At 35.1% G+C, this 20,507-nt stretch overlaps 1 protein-coding gene across 4 annotated transcripts in view; it reads right to left on the reverse strand.

Moving 5' to 3' along the window:
• LOC122716258 (A disintegrin and metalloproteinase with thrombospondin motifs 9-like) overlaps positions 1–20,507 on the reverse strand; it is a 125,037-nt gene that overhangs the window by 78,780 nt on the left and 25,750 nt on the right. For all 4 annotated transcript variants that reach the window (XM_043939164.1, XM_043939162.1, XM_043939160.1 and 1 more), the window contains exons 3-5: positions 5,269–5,397; positions 1,506–1,663; positions 426–551 (exon numbers count right to left, since the gene is read on the reverse strand). In XM_043939164.1, coding sequence (XP_043795099.1) covers positions 426–551; positions 1,506–1,663; positions 5,269–5,397 — 413 coding nt within the window. The remainder of the gene's footprint in view (positions 1–425; positions 552–1,505; positions 1,664–5,268; positions 5,398–20,507) is intronic.

Raw genomic sequence — 20,507 nt, forward strand, 5'->3', positions numbered from 1 at the left:
ATGCTTCTAAGTTATATATAATTAACAAATATTTAAATTTTTAACGTGGTCGTGTCTCGGATTTGAGAAATCCGATTTGAGAAATTGAGATATAATTTAATAACTGAAATTTTTAACTCGTGTTTGTAAAAAGATATAAGGGAAAAGAATTTTTTTTTATTTGTAACATTATATATTATTCACGTTTTATTTCTTGTATTCCGAATTATAAAGAAAGAGGGAAAAAATGTGAGTCAAAGTAGAATAAATTTTAAATAATTTAAGAAAAAAATAGTTTCATTGAATATTTTAGTCGATATTCTACTTTGAAAATTTTTCACATTTTTCCGATGCAAGGAATATTCCCGGATTTGGTCATTAATTACGAAGTTATTAAAATGATTCTACAGGCAAAATGATTAAGAGATTAAGATTGTCCGACTCACCATTCCATGGCAAAGATTGACAGTGACAGCGGATTGTGGATCACCGTCCACGGTTCCGCTGTAGAAGCAACCAAGTTCAGGGCCTGGATTTTCCCTTCTGCTGGTATTCTCGGTGATGCGTGTGATCTATTCAAACAGTAAAAGCCAAAAATTAGTCGCATATTTCGTTATCGTCGTAAATTCAAAAATAAACGAAAAAATTTTACGCAATATGACGAGTCTCTATTTAATGATATTTAATCCCAATTTTATTATTATTTAAAACGTATGCATATATATAATAAAATAATCTTGATATTCGAAAAATATTCTACTACAAAAATTTGTCGCATATTTTGTTATCGTCGTAAATTATTACGATAATATACAACAAAGTAGAAATCTCGATCGAGAATTTTCGTTTGAAGATACAAAGAATTCAAAAATAAACGAAAAAATTCTACGCAATATGACGAGTCTCTTGATATTTAATGATATTTAATCCCAATTTTATTATTATTTAAAACGTATGCATATATATAATAAAATAATCTTGATATTCGAGAAATATTCTACTACAATTAGATTAAGATGTATCTTACATCGAGAAATTTTTTCTACGTAAAAAAAAAAAAAAAAACTTTTACAAATTCGTTTATTTTCTCAATCAATAAGATAGATCCAGAAGCAAAAAGAGAAAAAAATTTTCGAAAATTCCTACTCTATCTCTACTATTTATTTTCAACGATCGAACATTCGCGTATCTAAAAAATTTCGAAATAAATAATTCAAGAACGAAGCTCGAGGCAATTTTTAACGCCTCGTCGTTTTACGACGTGGGAAGGAGAAAAATTATGCAAGCTTCTCCACAGAAGCACACTCGATAATATCGCGAATGAATGCATTAGCATAGCGTAATAACGAGCGAGACGAGATAATTTTTCCGACAATCGGATTAACCCTAAACTAATCGAACGTGGCGAGATCGCGCGATTATCGAGCGTTGGCGATTTAACAAATTTAATAAATTAAAAAAAACGCACCGTGCGAATCGAATCGAGAAAAATGGATGGACGTATTTACGTATTTTTATATTTTTACCTTAATATTGGGCGAGACGAAGCTCGTGTCGTGAGCCAACAGCAAACGAAACCGTCTCCCGAAAGCGGTGAACTCGTACTGAGGACGAGAATCCCAAACTTCGGCTGTCGCCGGTCGAAAGTGCCCGCTGTGGCGTCGTTTCGCCGAGAATTCGTTCGCTGTAAACAAAAGGAATGGAAACATTAGAAAATTTCTAAGAATTTCGTACGAAACGAAAACATTTGGAAATTTCACAGAATCGTGCGTATTGTTTGGAAACATTTCATAAATTCCATTGAATCGTATTTATTATTCATTCGGAGACGGAGATATATAACACTTTCGTATATACTCTCGTACGTGTCGTACGTATTTTATTTCCTCGCTATTTTAAATTGCAAATTATCGATATTTTTATACCCAATATATTTTTTTTATGAAATATACGATTACAATTAATTTGTAATACGTAAGTTTTTTTTATTAATCAATTACATTCTTACGTTATTATTATAACAAGCTCTTTTTATTTCTTTTTTTACTTAAAACGGCCAATCTATTAAAAAAATTTTATACTCTTCTTTTTCTAATATCGCGAATGAATGCATTAGCATAGCGTAATAACGAGCGAGACGAGATAATTTTTCCAACAATCGGATTAACTCTAAACTAATCGAACGTGACGAGATCGCGCGAGTATCGATCGATGTTGGTGATTTAATAAATTTAATAAATTTAAAAAAAACGCACCGTGCGAATCGAATCGAGAAAAATGGATGGACGTATTTACGTATTTTTATATTTTTACTATTTTGCAAATAGTCTCTTTATCTCTTGTATTATAATCGTACGATTTTCAATGAAGACGTTATACGCAAAATAAAAAATAAAATTTCACTTCAACGAATATCTCGGAAAAAACACCGTTACAAATTCTCGTGATCAATCATTATAATAGTCCAATACTCGTTCCATCCCTTCCCGTTGCCGTTTCATGAATCCTAATAATTATCCCATCCTATCCTCTCCATAATATAACTGGACACCGTTCAACCGCTCCTTCGAATACTTAAAGATACGAGGTGCGTGCTGGCCGGCTAACTAGTTCATTTGTCGCCGGTAATCGTTGACAGTCGAAGTTGGCAGAGCGAGCGTCCGGTGCGTGACAAAACGCGCGTGTCGCGCCTCCACGCAAGTCGAGCCGAGTTTTCCATCTCGTTTCCCAACCCCCCTCGCAAAACGTGTTTTACCGTAAAACCTACTGTTTCATTAACTGTTCACAGGTCGCGTGACTATTAATTCGCGCCGATTATTTCTTTCACAGGTCGGGAAGGGAATAAATCACGTTTAAATCTTCGTTTACCTCTCTCCTCTCTTTTGCGGAGGATGAAGTTTCCATGGCGATCGAAGAAAATTTTAATTGTGGAAGGACGAGGCTTTAAAATAAAAATAGTTGAAATGAATTGAAATATATATCTATCTATTTTTGCTCAACGTTAAAAAAGAATTTCGATTTTTGCAAGGACGTTACTTGAAATGAATTCAAATGTACATCTATCTATCAATGTTAATCGATTGATCCTTAAATCTTCGCAAGTATAAACGATAGTATACGATTATTTTTTATTCGATGAAACAAAAATCGTAATTTTTGCTTAAAAAAGAATTTCGACTTTTGGAAGGAGGAGGCTTTAAAATAAAAATACAGTTACTTGAAATGAATTCAAATGAATTCAAATACATCTATCTATCAATGTTAGTTCAATGAAACAAAAATTGTAATTAAAAAAGAATTTTGGAAGAACGAGGCTTTAAAATAAAAATACAGTTACTTATATACGATTATTTTTTATTCAATGAAACAAAAATTGCAATTTTCGTTTAAAAAAGAATTTCGACTCTAAGAAGCATCAATATCATATTGAAAAAAGGAAAAGTAATTATACTTATATTCCTCCTCCTCAAAATTGCTCGATCCAATTCAAAAGATTAATCATATTTTGAAAAAAGAAAAAAGAAAGAAAAACATTTCCAATTATCTGTCCACTAAATATCTCTTTCTCTCTTTCTCTCTCTCTTAAATCTTATCACCCGTCCCGTTAATCGTCATCATTGCACGTGAGTTAATTTCGACGCGATCGATCGAGCAACGGCGAAATATATTTCCCAAATACGTGTCGCGTAACAATCTCTTCGATTGTTCGATTGTTGATCGAAATCCATCGGGTGTTGGATCATCGAAGGGAGGCGAGACGCGCGGAAGGACGAGAGACGATTCGATAATTAGCGCAATTATAGATCGCGATGCGTTCGACGATCGGAACGTGGCCGCGCGATCCTTGAAGCGTATCGGCGTTTGGCCGTGGCGTTCTATACACCACCTTTATCAGGATCACGTTCGCCTCGTTAAGCTCTCGATTGTGCGAGACGCGGCACGCACCGACGAGCAGATAAAAAAAAGAGAAAGAAAAAAAAAAAAGAAAAAAGAAAGAAAGCAGACGATGCGACCGGAACCAGATTATTTATAAAAGGACATCTGCGACCGCGGTTCTTGGAAGCGTTTCGATGCGACGATCGTGCGATCGCGTCGAATATTTAACGTTATTTTGTTTCAAGATTCGATTCCATCCATGCACGATATATTTAAGGAAGGGATTGGAAATTTTTCTTATACACACCCTTTTGTATCCGTTTAAAGGATTAAACACGATCGTAAGTTTAAAGTTTTCTTTTTAAAACGAGAGAAAAATATTCATTCGTTCCTTTCATTTTTTCTTCATTTCAAGAAGACTCTTCTCATCAAAGATGATTCAAACATTTCCTCGTCCTCTTAATTTCCAATCCCAATAGTGAAACGGGGGATCCCCACGGCGAGGCGATTGAAATTTTCCCCGATCGGTAACACGATCCCTCTCTAACCGAGCGGGATCATCTCTCGCAATTAATCGTGATCTCGAAATCGTTTGAAAAATGGCGGGAATATTTATCGAGAATCGTCGTAACGGTGGCCAGCACGCGATCCGTAAGGAAATAATTTCACGGGCCGAAACTTCCGGGATTAGATTCGTATCTCGGTTCAAGAGAGGGAGGGGAGGAGAATTTATTCATGACGTTTGACCCACATTTCAAACGGTTGGCGTCCCAAGATTTAACTTGGTTGCCGTGAAACCCTTGAAAACAGCCGACACTCCTCTCCCTCTCGAAAATTTCCTTCTCGAGTTGCGTTCGATTATGGATTATTAATCCCTTCTTTTGAGATTATAATGATTATAATGGTGTCAGGGATGTAATAATTTATATTGGTCGATACTTTGTCAATTTGCATCAATTAAATTATGTGTTTATGGTAATGCGTTTGCGATTCTGCTTGCTTTTCTGCAAGAATCGAATATTTTATTATAATTACATCGGATGTTTACGATCTTGATTCGATTTCGTATTTGATCTCTGGTTGTTACGCGTTAGATTCGAAATAATTTGCTACATCTATAATCTAATTTATTAATTTAAAGTAATTTATTTAAATTTTTACATGACACTAGCATCTTGAAGTTTCGAACGATTAATTTTAATTTATCTCTAGCACGTATCTTTTTCGCTTTACACAGATGAATATGGCTGATAATCGTTAAATGATCGATGTTACGATGAAAATATGAGAGATATCGTTATTACAGTTAATACTTCACTTTAGATAACGATCGTTGAGATGTTAAGTGGAGACGACTCAACACGATCGATTATCGAATATAACGAGACGATAATCAATGATTATTAAACTTACGTGGATCCTCGTACTGATTCTCGGCCAGTTTCATCAATTGGACGTACTCCAAGTCAGGTTTCCGAGAAAATGATTTCGTCTTCTTAGAATCACTCTCCTTCCTCGATGATCTCTCCGAGTGTGAAATCACTGTAAGAAAAATAATACTTCAATTAGTAATTCAACCCATTCGATATGTTTCTTATCTAAATTTATAACGTGCTCGATCTAATTATAACTAATTTCATTATTTCCAGAATTAACACATTATCAATTCCGTTATTACTTTTTTCTTCAAGCAAACTCTTTACACTCCGATGTACAAATAACAATATAACAATTTTACAAAAATTAGAGAATTTTATTTAAAAAAAAAAAAGAATCACGTTCCAAAATATCGTTAAAAATCTTAAAACTTCACTGCAAATTTCATCGATCGATAAAGACACGTTACGGGGCGAGCAGCGTCGAGAGAATCACATTAAATATCGCAAAAGAGCCGTTGAGTTCCCCCTTCGCCGCCACGGTATTAATTTCGATCTCGAGCTCATCGTGTTCGAGATAAGCCGATATATCGAATCGTTGAACACGACGAACGATAGATCCCCCTGTTGTCTTATCAGGATTCAAAGATATATCGCGGTTACAAATTTAAACGAGAATTTCGCGCGATAACCTTACACTTCTGCTGTGAAATTGAAATTAATCGCCCGATCGAGTATTTTTTCTTTTTGACCTTTTCTTTCTTTCTTTCTTTCTTTCTTTTTTTCACGCGCGTTCGAGCGATAAATGAGGCGTAGAAAAAGATGCGCGTTGTGCGTGAGGCAATCCGCGCAATTGCACAATCGAGTTGGAGAAGAAAAATTCGAAATATCCTCCTAGATATCTCGCCATGTAACCTTGACCATTAACACGCTAAGGCGACACTTCCGGTTGACGAGTATCTCGAATTTGTTTTTTTTTTTTTAAAGAGAGTTATTAATTAAAGTCCGAGTTTGTTCGAGCAAAATTTCGAGGATAATTTTGGGTGTATTTTATTTATTCTATATTTTCTATTTTCTTTTTTTGAAATTATATCGAGATCGATCGAATTATCGATACATTCATTTCGTCGATATACGTAGGAAAAATACGTAGGAACGTAATATTATATTTACGTATAAATAAACATTCGAGGTGTAAAAGCGATCCACTTCAGCCCACTGTCCCTCGTAACGCAACACGATGCTGAATCATTAAAACCCTGATCACGCTATCTTTCGCGAAGCAAATTCAGAAAAAACGCTATCGCGCGTTTTGGAATCGAAACAGAGTTGTTAATTCTGTCGAATAATCTTCCAAATGCTCGAAATTCACCGGATGCTAGAAAATGATTTATATTTTTTTTTTTTAATTTTGTATACAATCCTTTCTTTGATCGTACACGAAGTTTCGATTAATCGTTGTTACAATAATTTCAATATCAAACGATCCAATTAATTCAAACGGATATAAATCTCCATTTCTAAAAAAAAAGAAATTAAGAATTATATCGGAAATCGTTACAAATTCTTGCCATTATATTATTCATCGCATTCGTGAATTTTTGTGTCCTCGATTAAACGACTCATCTAAATGCGTCAACGGTATCAAATGCGATCGCAGTATCCAAACAATATTCGTCCCATTTTTAAAATATGCAACGACGAAAATGTAGCAGGAAAAAAGCTGGAATCGACACGTTCGTGATTATCGCTTTGTTTCGTTAAATAATACGATAATAAATGAAATACAAGATGCAGAAACTTCAAATATTATTTGGATTATCACGAGAATGAGAAGATTACAATTCATTCTGAATTTCAAACTAGAAACGATAATTGAAAATCATCTATTAAAAATCCATCGATCTCTAATTAATCTTATAAAACTTTGCACACTATATCCATCCTCCAACATCTCAATCGATTTCAACAAAACCAATACATTTGCGACAAAAATCTGACAAAAGAAGTGATTAAAATTGGTTCACCTAAACCAATAATCATCCTCAAACGATTCACTCCATCCGTTCCATCGAAAGGGCGAGGCCCGTCAAATTCTACGACCAACCTTCAACGTTCGTTAAACACGAAGAAATAAATGGAAACGAACGACCGTGAAAAAAATATCCCTCTATCGATCGGTTCCGGTTCTAGAGATCGACGAGCAATCGGATTGCGCAACTTCGAGCCGATTCGAGAGCCGATTTCCACCGATTGATTTCCACTTTAGCTGGAACGGGCGAAGAGGTGGGCGAAATTTGACGTCGATCGCGCGTCACCTCGATCGGACGACTCGTTAATTGGAAAAGAACGGCACGGAAACCGCGCGCGGAACGTGATTTTTCGCGGAATTTATATGTATAGAAACGTTTTAAATTCTCTTTAGATCTTTAGAGCGATAAACGAGCGCGTAACACAATGGAACTGGATGATTCTATCGATCGGAAAAACACCGATCGAAGATTTTCCACGTAATTCGATTATGGGAAGGGAAGGGATTTCTTTTTCTTTTTCTTTTTTTTTTCTTTGTGTCGGAAGATCGATTCGAACGGTTTCCTTGGAACCTTGGTGGATATCGATGAATATCGATCGATGGAATGGAATGATCGTCGGGCGCTTTTCATATGGAAATAGGAGTCGAGGTGTTTTTGGAATTTTAGTTAATTGATTACAGGTGTGGTTACTGGTAATCGAAGAGAATTGGAATAATCGAGATTCCTCGATGTTTGAATCATTAGAGGAAATAATTGAGTTTCTGTGTTCCTGTTGATTTAGAAATATTTAATGATCGAGATGGAAGAATAATGAGATTCTTCGATTTATTTTTTTTCCCCCTTCGAAGTTGATCGAATGATTTGAATGAGAAATTGAATTATTAAATTTGAATTGTTCTGGTAGATGATTGGTGATAATTTAAAAATCATACTCGAGTGACAATTAAATGATTTGCGACGAACTCGAGATCGTTTAATGTTTATGCAAATAACGAGAATTACTTGATACACAGAATATTGATACTTTTCCAATTATAAGTATCCTTTTGTAGATTTTAGTTACTAATCGCGAGAAATTTCGTAAATAGAAAATCATTAACTATAAAGTTAATTGTAAATAGAAAATCATCGAAGGATTATACACTTGAGCGAAGTGGAAGTACAGTAATATCGACCTAGCTTTCTAATATCGAGTACTTCTATGTTTGACCTAAGCAAACCTAACTAACGAGCTGAGTGGCTTCTTAAAGATTCCAAATATATATTAATTAAAAAAAAAAAAAAAAAGAAAAAGAAAAAAAGAAAAACTGCTGCACGCAACAAAATTAATCATAATCTCTCACGTATTATTACTTATCACGTATTAACTGATTGATTTAAAATCAAAAAAATAAAAGTTGCAGATTTCACAAGTGAAACTTAGACAAGGATTATTATTTTTATTGGCTCTTCAATTTTAATTTTATAACTTACATGAAAATTTAATAATCTTAATTCACTAATCCATCTTTAAGATAATCCTTTTGAACGTTTCTGATAGACAATCCAATCTACACATGAATAAATCGCAATATCGAAAAAGATATGTATCCAATCGTGTAATTAATTAACGCGATCCGAGACGAGAGAGTTGAATAAAAAGTAAAAATCAACCGATAACTTGGCCGACATTCTCGTATACTGGGGACAATAAAATATAGCCTACGTAAGTTGGTACTTACTCGCGAGTAATGCATGTTCCTAGATAGGGAGAAATGGAAATGGACAATTATATATCGTTCTATTAATAACTTTCGTTCTTTTCTCCTATTCCACTTTTTCTTAAGTTATAGTTTTTATAATTCCTTTTACAAATCGTAACTATCTTTACTCAAAAACCCAATTTTTAATCCTTCTTCTACTACTATTATTATTACTAGATATTATTACTATACTACTAAATTCTCAAAATTTTTATCAATTCTACTATCAGATACTCCATTACTATTTATTTATTACTAACCATTTTACTCATTTTCTATTCTACAAATATCCATCCTAAAAATAAAACTCAAACAACTCTGTCCCGAGAAATCTTCTCCGGAATCTTAATCCCAAGTTATCCTTCTAAATTCCTCCCTCCTTCGTTAAAATTTCATCCCTATAACGATAACGATCAACGATGTTCGCTACCGCGGCTCGTTAACCCAGGATCGTCCGGCCCGGAGTTAGCCAGAGTTGAAAACAATGAGAGGAGAAATTTTGACGTCCCACTCGCTTGGTGTATCGTATACGGAACAAAGGGACTTTACGTCATGTACACGGAGATTAAACGCGGTTACTAAATGTCGACGCGTGGGCGGCGCGGCGCATTGTACAATTGCATAAAACGATACACGCTCCAACTCGGAAAAAGGGATTCGGCACGCTTAGGACAACGTCCACGCCGACCTGGCGCGCGAAGAAACACCGCGCTCAACACCGGGTGCGAGGCGTTTCCGGTTGATTGTTCCTAACCTCTTCGGTTTCAGAACAGTCTATCATTGCCTAATGGATCGAGGTTAATTTTTTGCAAAATCTATTTCTTCCTATTCGAGCGATTGAAAAAATTAAAAAAAAAAAAAGAGCATTTGTGTTTCGATTATGCTTGGAAATATCTTTTTTCTTTTTCTTTTTTCTCCTTATTACTCCAGTTTTCTTTCCTAGAAACGCATCCTTGAAATTATTCTTCATTTATTCTTCATACCATTTCTTAGGTATATATTTCTAGGTATATATGTTTTTCTCTTTTCTTAGGTATATATACATATGCATATCCTTGTGTCATTTTTCTCCTTTCAAAGCTTCAATTATTTTTCTTTTTTACGTTGATTTGTTTTTCAATAGTAAATAATTATTAGAAGATCGTAGAAAAGAAGTTTATAAATATTTAATTATATTATTGAATAACTTTTTCTTTTTCTTTTTTCTTTTTCCTTTTTTTTTTTTTTTTTTTTTACATAAAACAGATGAATAAACATATATCGATTCGTTGTTTTATCTCGACGATATTTAAAGAATATTTTTGGAGAATAAAAGAAAGTTTGTCACCATTAAAGTTTTTCCGGAAGCAAGCCTCCCCATGGAGAGAAACTTATCGCGTGAAAGGATAAGGCAAGGGCCCGTGTTTCCGTGAGGCACACAGCCGCGAGAAATATGCGGTCAACCAAGAAATCGAACACCTTTCTTTACAGATACTCGACCTTTCTTCACACGACCTTGACAACCATCCACGGAACCATGTTTCATTTAAACATATACGATAAAAATCGCACATTTTTCTTTTCTTTTTTTTTTTTTTTATCGCGGCTTTCGTCACGGATATCACCTCTTTTCATCCTCTTTTCATCCTTGATCTCTCGGAGAAGTGATTTATCGATGTTGAGGCAAAAAAGAAGTGGATGCAGGTGTCTGAGCGTTATGATTCGTTCGATTAAAAATTTCTCCGATTCTCGAAACGAAAATTGTCGTAGAAATATACGAATATAAAAAAGAAAGAAAACTAGACTTTTACACGATTTCTTCTTAATCATTCGAACACGGATAAGAATTCATCGTTTCCAGCGATAAACCAAAATTCCTCCTTCTACTTCAACTCGTATCAAGAAAACTGATTGAGATCGATACGAATACCAATATCAAAAGTGGTTGCATCTTCCACAGAGGAAAGAAAGTAGAGGTAGGCAGAGAGAGATCCGCTTCCACTTCCACTTCCAATAAAACCATTAAAATTCTCTAAATACCGGTAGCAAAAGCACCTTGTCGGGCAAATAGACAAGATAAAATTCAAGCGAAACGAGATATCGTGCAGTGTACTCTTAGTTGGAAGGCAGCGAAGTCGAAACGGAACACACGATGGGAAAACGATTCAAAGAGGATTCGGTGGCGACAACGCAGAGCCGCAGAAAAACGCTTACCGCGTGATAATCCGATATCCAGACACAAGATACAGGATATGGGGTGAGCGATAGACGATATATTGTATATAGTTGTACCCTGGACGAGACCATGGACACGCGTTGCCGATCACGTGAATATAGGGAAGGTCAAGGCAGTTCTCATCGTCGCCACATTGATAGATGTCGCGTCGGGGAGAAGAAAGAAAGAAGGAAAGAAAGAAGGAAGGAGGGAAGGGAGAGAGAAGGAAGAACAACTTCTCGGAACTTATGCAATTGGAAAGGATTATTTTGCCTACGTGATCTCCCTTTTGCTGATACAGTGGAATTCAATTAAATTCAAGTCCACGTGCGACCTGGACGACCTTAACCCACGTGTACATACGTTTCAGGTTATGGTTAACATTCCGATTAATCGATCTACTCATCATTACGATTAACAATACAGAATGTTTGATTCAATTTTTCACAGAAATTTAATCGTGTGTGGAATTTGAGGTTACGTAGCTTTCTAGATTTCAAAAATAAAAGATACGAAATCAATTTAAAACGTCTCTCGTGCTACAGGAATGTACAAACTCCCCCCAAATGAAATTTTTAGATAAAAGTATACACAGATATTATTACATCTGCGTGACGATATTTCTCACCGACTCCCAAGCAATTACGCAGTCTCCTACCGAAGTCTCCGCCGTGAAAGAAGCGATCGATCGATAGATCACGGGGATCTGCATTCGCAGACGCGCAACGGTCGGGCAACAATTAGTCGGCTGGCTGCGTTTACGCAACACGTTACCGCGTGAGAGACGGTTGCTAATGAGGCGAGCTAATGTGTTCGTTCGACGACGACGTTCGAAAGAGGAGGAAGAATGCCAAGTTGGAAAGGGTCGTTTTGCGAACTGTGTCGTCTCGATGCGGCGCCAATATACATACACCGCGTGTCGTTGAACTGGGCGACATTGTTCCACGCTGTAAGAAGGCCTGAACCCTGAATCCAACTTCTCTTCCCTCGCCAACTCTTGCATAAACATTTTGTCTCGAGAAAGCTCTCTTTCTCTCTCTCTCTCTCTCTCTTTCGTCGTCCTCGACTCGAAACGGATGTTATTCGGGGAATAAAAGTCAGGGACCGATCGGACAAAGAAGGCTTGAAAAGGGGTGATCGAAAATGAAACACGTGGGTGATTTTGAAAAATATTTTTACGCGTTCGTCTCTTTTAACAGATTTTTAGAGTAATTAATTTTTAAACATTTTTGAAACGTTATTATATTTATTATGATTATATTAATAATTGCTTCGTGCAATAAGAATGGAGATCTGTCTCCTTTTAGATTCCTGAATTAAGTAATTGTTAAAACATACGAAGTAGTGTTGCGTTAATTTTTAAACATTTTCTTTAAAGTTTATGAATTATTGTATATATATAAAAAATTCTATATTTCGTGGGACAAAAGGATAATTGTTATAATTATATTAATAATTGTTTCGTGCAATAAGAATGGAGATCTGTCTCCTTTTAGCCGCAAGATCCCTCAATTATGTAATTGTTAAAACAGAGTAGTGTTGCGTTACATAAGTTGATACTTTACGAGGAGGAGTATTGTACGGGGGATAATAAAAGGTATTGTATGAAAATGTATTGCATTATATGAAAATTATTTTATGAATTTTCGCCTGTACAGAATTACTTGTTCTGAACGATCGATGGAAAATTAATGTGCCACGATTACAATTAAATATGAAATGATATTCTGAATAGAAATAAAATATCCTCTCTTAATAATCACTGAGATTAAAATCCTCTTCTTCGATCTTAAAATTATCCAATTCCAATTTCATTTCCTTAAAAGAACAAAAATCTATCGATTGTCCAATTTCAATTATAAAATCGATACTCATGGAATCACAATAAATAAGAAATCCTGCTCTACCTCGCTGGTATTCGATCACACCGTTATATCACCGAAAAGCGTGGAGGGACCGATCTGGCCGGTTTTCTACGCGCCAAGCTTCCGGCACACCGATGTCACCTCGGTTTTATCCCAGGTCGGGATAATACGAGCGGACAAGCCGGCCAAATTACGGCCACGGGACAAAATAGAAACCACCGTTTTGCTCGTTTTCAAATTTCACGCGCCACGCGTCGTCTCCGCGAATTTTCCAGCTCCGCTTTTAATCCCGGATCGAGGAGGAATCCACCTCGGATTCGAGAGCCTGCCTCTCAACCTACTTGCGACTGAAATACGTTTCGACGAACGAAACGGTATCCGTAAAGCGAAATTGGCATTGGGCGGATCTCCGCCTCGCGGAATCTCTTTTGTTACCCCCGCGATGGATCCCGATGGGTCGAGAGGATATAAATCTTGCGCACGGATACTTTGGATTCTCTGTAACAACAGAGCTTCGCGAGGTTTCGATTGCTCGATTTTTTTCGTCTCGATTCGTGCGCAGTGATCGAACGTTCGTTTCGAAGGCGAAGGTTTTTTTGGAAAAAAATGAGGAAAATTAAGAAAGAAGGAGAGAAAAAGATTCTTGATATTTTTCTGAAACCATTTTCGCAAGAAATCTCAGCGTATTCTTTAAAAAAAAGAAACTTTTAAAATTAGCAAATTATCAGCAACAATAAAACGATGTATCCAACGATCGATCTTCGAGGTTCGACCTCGACCGAACGATTTCGATCGCGACCGAGTGTGTTCGTGAAATATAATAACACAATCGGGTTACGGGAGAACGCATTAGCGTAAATTTCAAGAGCATCGATATCTCGATATTTCGATATAGACAGTCGTCTCGTGTCCGCTCGTAGCTATTTTCGCCTTAGCCGACTTAGAAATAAATTACAACCGAACGACGAATATATCCAGCTCCGATCTGCGACTTGACAAAAATGTTTACAGACCAGAAGTTAAACGTCTGCCAGCAATATCTCGACCGCTTCGACATCTTTCGGCCAAATTTCTCAAGGTCGGATAAAAATTCTTTCCAGTTATCGGATAGCTCGTGATTATTGGGGTAGGATAGGCGCAATTTTTTCGTTTTTTTTTTTAAATAAAATGTATGATCGGTGTTATTTGTGTAGGATAGGATTTTCTTTCGTAAATTAAAATAAAAATTCGTGAAAAAATAATTAAATGTAGGAAAATTATCGAATAATCTTTTCTAATTTACAGCTGATTTATGATCGCCGTTGCGAATAAATAAATCGAGAAATAATGTAAATAATTATTATTAATAAAATTATATAATTTATCTTATATTTAATTATATAGTTTATCTTAGACTTAGTATTTTTATTAAATTTTATTCGCTCGACGATGTGATAATTAAAGGAACAATTGTAAAAGAAGAAAGATTTAAACGAATTAAAACCATTTATAAATTCTAATCATAAATTTATAAAAAGAAAATCTACGAGTAATAGAATACGTTCTATGAACTATAAAGAACGGTTCCTATGATAGTCTTGTACTACTGCAGATTTATCTATCCCCTCCTAGCGCCATTATTCTTCCTCCACAAAAATCACATTATAACAAACATATAATTAACGAAATCATCTTAACTTTTAAATATCCTATTAATTCCTCTTTTTAACTACTATCGAACAAAGAATCCCAATTCCCAAATTCCCCAATCAGATCTTCCAAAAAATTCTTCTTCCAAGATAACAAATTTCAATACCATTATCATTTTCCTTCCGAAAAATTTCCTTCTATTCTACGATCTCGTCACGATTCTCCCCTTCACATTTCATTTCCATTTTCGGAGGATTCGCACGTGGATCCATGGATCTCGTTTTTTTTTTACGATCGCCCCTCCATCGCGCTTCGAAAACCCTATCCAGAATCTCTCCAGCTGGGTAGCTTCCACTGGTTTATTGGTTATGCGGGCCCGGTAGAGAGGCGTGTTTTTTCAAGCGTATTAGAATATATATTTGGAGGAATGTTTATGGACTCGAAGAGCTCGAACGTGAGATTTATTGGTTGATTAAAAGGAACCGTTTGTTCGTTTAGTTTGGGGGAGTTTGCTCGTTTCGACGGGTAGGGTTGCTCGGCTTTTTTAAAAATCGAAGGAGGATCGCGCGTGGATTCGTTTGCGTGTCGAAGAAAAATGAGCTTTGTTTGTTCGATTTAAACAAGTATATTATTTATTCAATAATTTACGCACTAAGATCTCGTATCGTTTATTGGGAAAAGTTTCTGCGACGTTGTGAACGATCGTTGCCTACACTTATAATCAATACTTGATTAATAATTCTCTTGCAAACTTTATGGCGAAAGTTTTATGGCTTTAACACTGTGAAATTGTGAAATTTCTAATAAAGAATGTAGAGATGAGATTCTATATTTGCACTTTGTCAACTCTGTATGATCCTAATAGAATTATAACACTTATAATTCCAAGACTCTATCTAAAGATACAAAAGCTTTGAACCCTTTGGAGAATCCTAAAATCTCTCTAAACTTTAAAAATTCCAAAGAAAACTCTTAATAACTCTTCACGCTATATTTTATATCTTTTGATTAACTTTCAAACAAAAATCCACAAACGTATTTTATTGATTTGAACAAACGAATCCATCCTTAACCAACTTCGAATCGCGTTTCTCCTTAATCGACTTTAACACTTTCATGCCTCGAATACGATCGTATTCATCCGCGACAATTAAAGAAAAACGCATCTCTTTTTTTTTTCTCTCTCCTCCCATCGTAATCTAATCGAGCCAAGGCCAGCAAACTCGCGGCAAAAATTCGCAAAAGGTTGCGCCGCAACCGGCTATTTATTGGATCTTTCAACCGAAACGAATCGATCGACCGCCTGGTGACCGATCGATTGTCGTTTAATCAGCGTTATAATTTACGAGTCCGCGGGGCCCTGATTTATTATCGGCCATACAGCTCCGTGTCCTCGCGTTTAATAATCGAGAATCGAGTTTTCGTATCGCGTAATTGCGACTAATACGGCCGAATACGTCTAATTAGCGCTCGAACGCCATAGATCAGGATAATAATAACTTGCTTCGGTATTTGCGTTCGAGATATTGCGCGTTGGCTCGTTTCATTTTTGATTTAAATCGGATTTAATGGGTATTTACCATCAATTCTTTTAACGACTCGATCGAGTGGCAAAAGATTTGATCGGTATTTATGAATTTTTTTTTTAAATTTGTGCGCCTACGAGCTGAGAAAGCACGAATTTTGATTTAAATTTCGATCTGACGGGAATTTTTACCGATTACGTAGCTGTCGAGGAGAAAAGGAAAGGGTTGAATTGGGTCGTTTCTAGATTTGATTTAGATCTAATCAAGATTTTGTACAGGCATTTATGATGCAATGATCTTTGTGATTTTTAATCGAGATTCGAAGATTTTATTAACGTTAAAGAAAGTTAAGTTTGTAGAGAAATGTGTATCAGATAGGAAGTTTTTCTTATTTTTTTTTTTTGGAACAAGAATTTTGTCGTTACTTTACACAATCGTGAAAAAGAAAAAAGAAGATTAATTAGATTTATTTAATTTAAAATGAACGAGTAAATTTATTTGGTCTAATTTTTAATCCTGATTATTTCCTATATTTATTCGCCTCGTATTTTGCCTTCATTTATTTCCTTGTTACGTCTTATCTTCAGCGTATGAAAAACAACTAGTTTATGAATAATTTTGTTAAATACAAGATAACGTTATACATAATATATATGTATATATATATACACAACGAAAGATTTGGAACAATATTATATTTTTAACGTTGCTTGGGAAGAGATAAATTTGTGTGAATTCTATCTATGTTTTTTGAAACAATTCGATTAATTTCTTTTCAATAATCGACGAAAAGAATATTTTTTCACGTATAGGAATAATAGGAGGGCACCGTGCAATTCGATTCTCGTTCAAATTGAAAAATGGGGAAAGAGTGTAACGATTATTATTTATACGTGATTTGAATTGGATGTCCAAATATTTGAATAACACAAATTTAAACAAATTGTTTGAAATTAAGTGGAACAACAGTTTTGCGAGAGAGAACGAGCGTTAAGTAATTGAAAAACAAAGATTAAAACGAAGAATTGCGTAAGAATTTATTTAACAATCTTGTGAGATAGCGAGAGAGAAGAAGAAGTCCTAACAAGTTGCAATCATTATTTGTAGATTTATTTTTATCGACGTGGAAAGGGAAAAGGAGAGTAGGTATCACTCGTTTCTGATATTTTGTAATTTATTTATACTTTTTATAGTACAACGCTTTCTCCTCTTCTATCGCGATAAAATCAGACGATTAAATTTGATAAAAGAGATCTTCTTGTCTCGAACAATTGAAAGAAAAATAACGTTAATAAAATTCTTATATAATTTTATATAAATTCTTTCCCTAAATAATGGAAATTTTTTTCCTTCATCCTTACAATTTATATTTATTATTTATAAGATTTAAAAATTGAAGAAACTAAATCTTGGTAAATAATATAATATATACGTTCCTCGAATATTATGATATTAATTACGAAAATGACGCACGATAAAATTATTTAATTCCCTCTAATTCAATTTCATAACAATCTTACAGAAATGAAATTTATTATTAAGGGTTGATATAAAAACTTTTTCATCTAATGATCTTTTCTCCCTCTCTCTCTCTCTCTCTCTCTTTCTCTATTAATGTCGCCTTTCTTCACGGAGAAGAAAGATTCGCAGTCACTGGCCTGAAATTAGCGATTCATTTGTTGGGTTAATCACGCTTGATAAGACAGGTCAGATATTCTCGTTGTTTAATTAACATTGCCGTTTAAGAAACAAAATAAATTCTTAATAAACATTCGGTTCAAATCGATGTTGCATCGAGAGAGAGCGAGAGAGAGAGAGAGAAAGAAAAGGTACATCTCAGTTTAAACTTTTACACTTAGATTAGTAAATACTTATACATATATATATATATATATATATACTTTTTTACATATTTCCTTTCTCCCTTTTGAAAATTCAATATGTATAAAAGATGAATGAATGAATGAATGAAATTTCATTTCGTTCCTTTCAATCCTTTCACACACTCCTTTTTTTCCCCTCCGTGATGAAATTCTATCGCGAAAGAAGAAGGAGGGGGGAGAGGAGGAGGAAAAAATTGAAAAACAAAATTATTATTATTATCACCATCACCATCCTCGACGAAATTGTATTCGTAATTACCATTTTTATTATCGCCAACTAAAAATAAATATTTTCATCTCGTCGTATGTATTGTGAGCACAAACGTTCTCCACACTTCTTCTCTCAATCAATCCTACTATTACAAAAGCCGAATGAATAGGCGAAGCTTTCACATCGGGGAGCAAAGTTCGATCACCGATCGCCTTAGGGTATCTAACACCTTACGCGCTCTTACGTAAATGGTAAAATCGAGTTAGCGTAATTCATTCGGCCCGGCCAGGTTATAAATTATAATGTGCGCGCGGTTGTTCGATGTTGCGTTATCTAAGGATGATTATGCAATTGTTAATTATCTCGTACGCGACATTGATCGGTCGAAAAACGGTTGAAAAGAAGTGGCGGTGGGTTCGAGAGGAAATGCAAAACGACGGTAAGAAAAAAAAAAAAAAATAAGAAATACGAGCAAATATTTGCCTGTCTCAAGTCAACGACTATGCGTGTTTACGAAGAAATTAGTAGTGGAATAAAAGAAGACGTGTTTTAAAACGACCGATGTTCCGTTGGAAAACGAGTGAAAGAGATGGAGATTTTAAAATTGTGAAAAAATAAATTGTATCGTATATAAATACCTTGGGATCGATAAAGGGAATTTTCAACGTTGAATTCGAGTGTTCGCCTATATTTTTTTTTTTTTTTTTTTTTGTTATCATTTCGAAAAGCGCGAGGAATAATTTATATCTGCGGGAATGAATTATTGAAAAGAATTATTATATTCGCGCCTTCAACGGTTAATTGTTCGATTGTTTGTCAATACAAAACATTAATGATTAATGAATAATCGGGCGATATCGCGTCAACTCCAATAAAATTGAACGAAATTATCTTTTATTTCGACAAGTTTACACGAGTAAATCGTACGAGAGTAACGAAATCGCTCAAATTGATTGTCCTGGCTGAAAGTTCATCAGAAGCTCGTAAAACTTTATCATTCCTCCTCAAAAGATGAATCAGTTTTATATCGTACGATTATTTATTTCATTGCACAAGTTATTTTTCGTCGATACATTCGATTCGATCGTTTCTAATATTTCAATAATTATTAATTTACGAATAATTTTCTTCTTATTATTATTATTACGCATTTAAAGTAATTGACTGTTGTTGGAGTAATGGTAATACATAATTAACACAGATTGATCGAATCTTGAAATTTGTTTATCTTTGCGAGAATAAAAGAAAAAATAAAATCGACGATCAAAATTTATAGAAATCTCATTTCAATTAAATCCTCCTCTATTATAAATACATATTATCCCCATATTATCGAATATTCATGAAACTTTGTGGATTTTATCGATCACGTTCTATCCTAAATATATCTTTTATCCCGTATATCAATAATACGTTAAATTATTCAGTAGAGTAAAATATAGGCAATAAAATAAGATTATATAACGGGATATAGTTTCGAAAAACATTCCAAACTTTCGCGATTCCGTATATTATAAGGAATTAAAATAAAAAATTTACATTTTTCTACACTTCTATAAGAGAATAATTATTTTCGATAAAAAATACAAGGGAGATGATCGATCGATTAAAGAAATCGATTCAGAAATACTCGAAATCAACAATAAACACACCATTCCCTGTGTTCCTTCGCTTGAAAATCGGATTCGACCGGTTCCAGGTGGCGGTGATTCACCAAGAGCAAAGAGATTTCTATTCGGAACGCGACTTGAAAGGTAGAAACGCGGGTTAATCCGAAGAGGCATGAGATCGTGCATGTGTAATTTCACCGTGGCCGCACGTGCGTACGTGTCATTCCCTCCAGCCGCGTTTCGAACGCATAAAGAGATCCTATTAATAGGTCGCATGCTCGATTGACAGAGCTCCCGTGTAATTTATATCCCGGCCCCTGACAGTTATTAGGAACCGGGCCGGCGCAATAAGGAAACCGATCGAACCGATACCCACCTCTCTCTCTCTCTCTCTTTCCATTTTCCACGCTATCGAACCTTCGCATGCCTCCCTTGTCGCATTCCAAAATTTTTTCCCCTTCAACTTGTCCCTAAACTCTCGAAGAAGAGAATTATTTCCACGCACGATCTTCAACGTATTCAACATTTCCTTTCCGAGAAATAAAGATAATAAAGTAATTGGATAAAGTTTGGAGGTTTCGTA

Source organism: Apis laboriosa, unplaced genomic scaffold (genome assembly GCF_014066325.1).
Source record: "Apis laboriosa isolate Shangri-la unplaced genomic scaffold, ASM1406632v1 scaffold43_cov150, whole genome shotgun sequence".
Taxonomy (NCBI): domain Eukaryota; kingdom Metazoa; phylum Arthropoda; class Insecta; order Hymenoptera; family Apidae; genus Apis; species Apis laboriosa.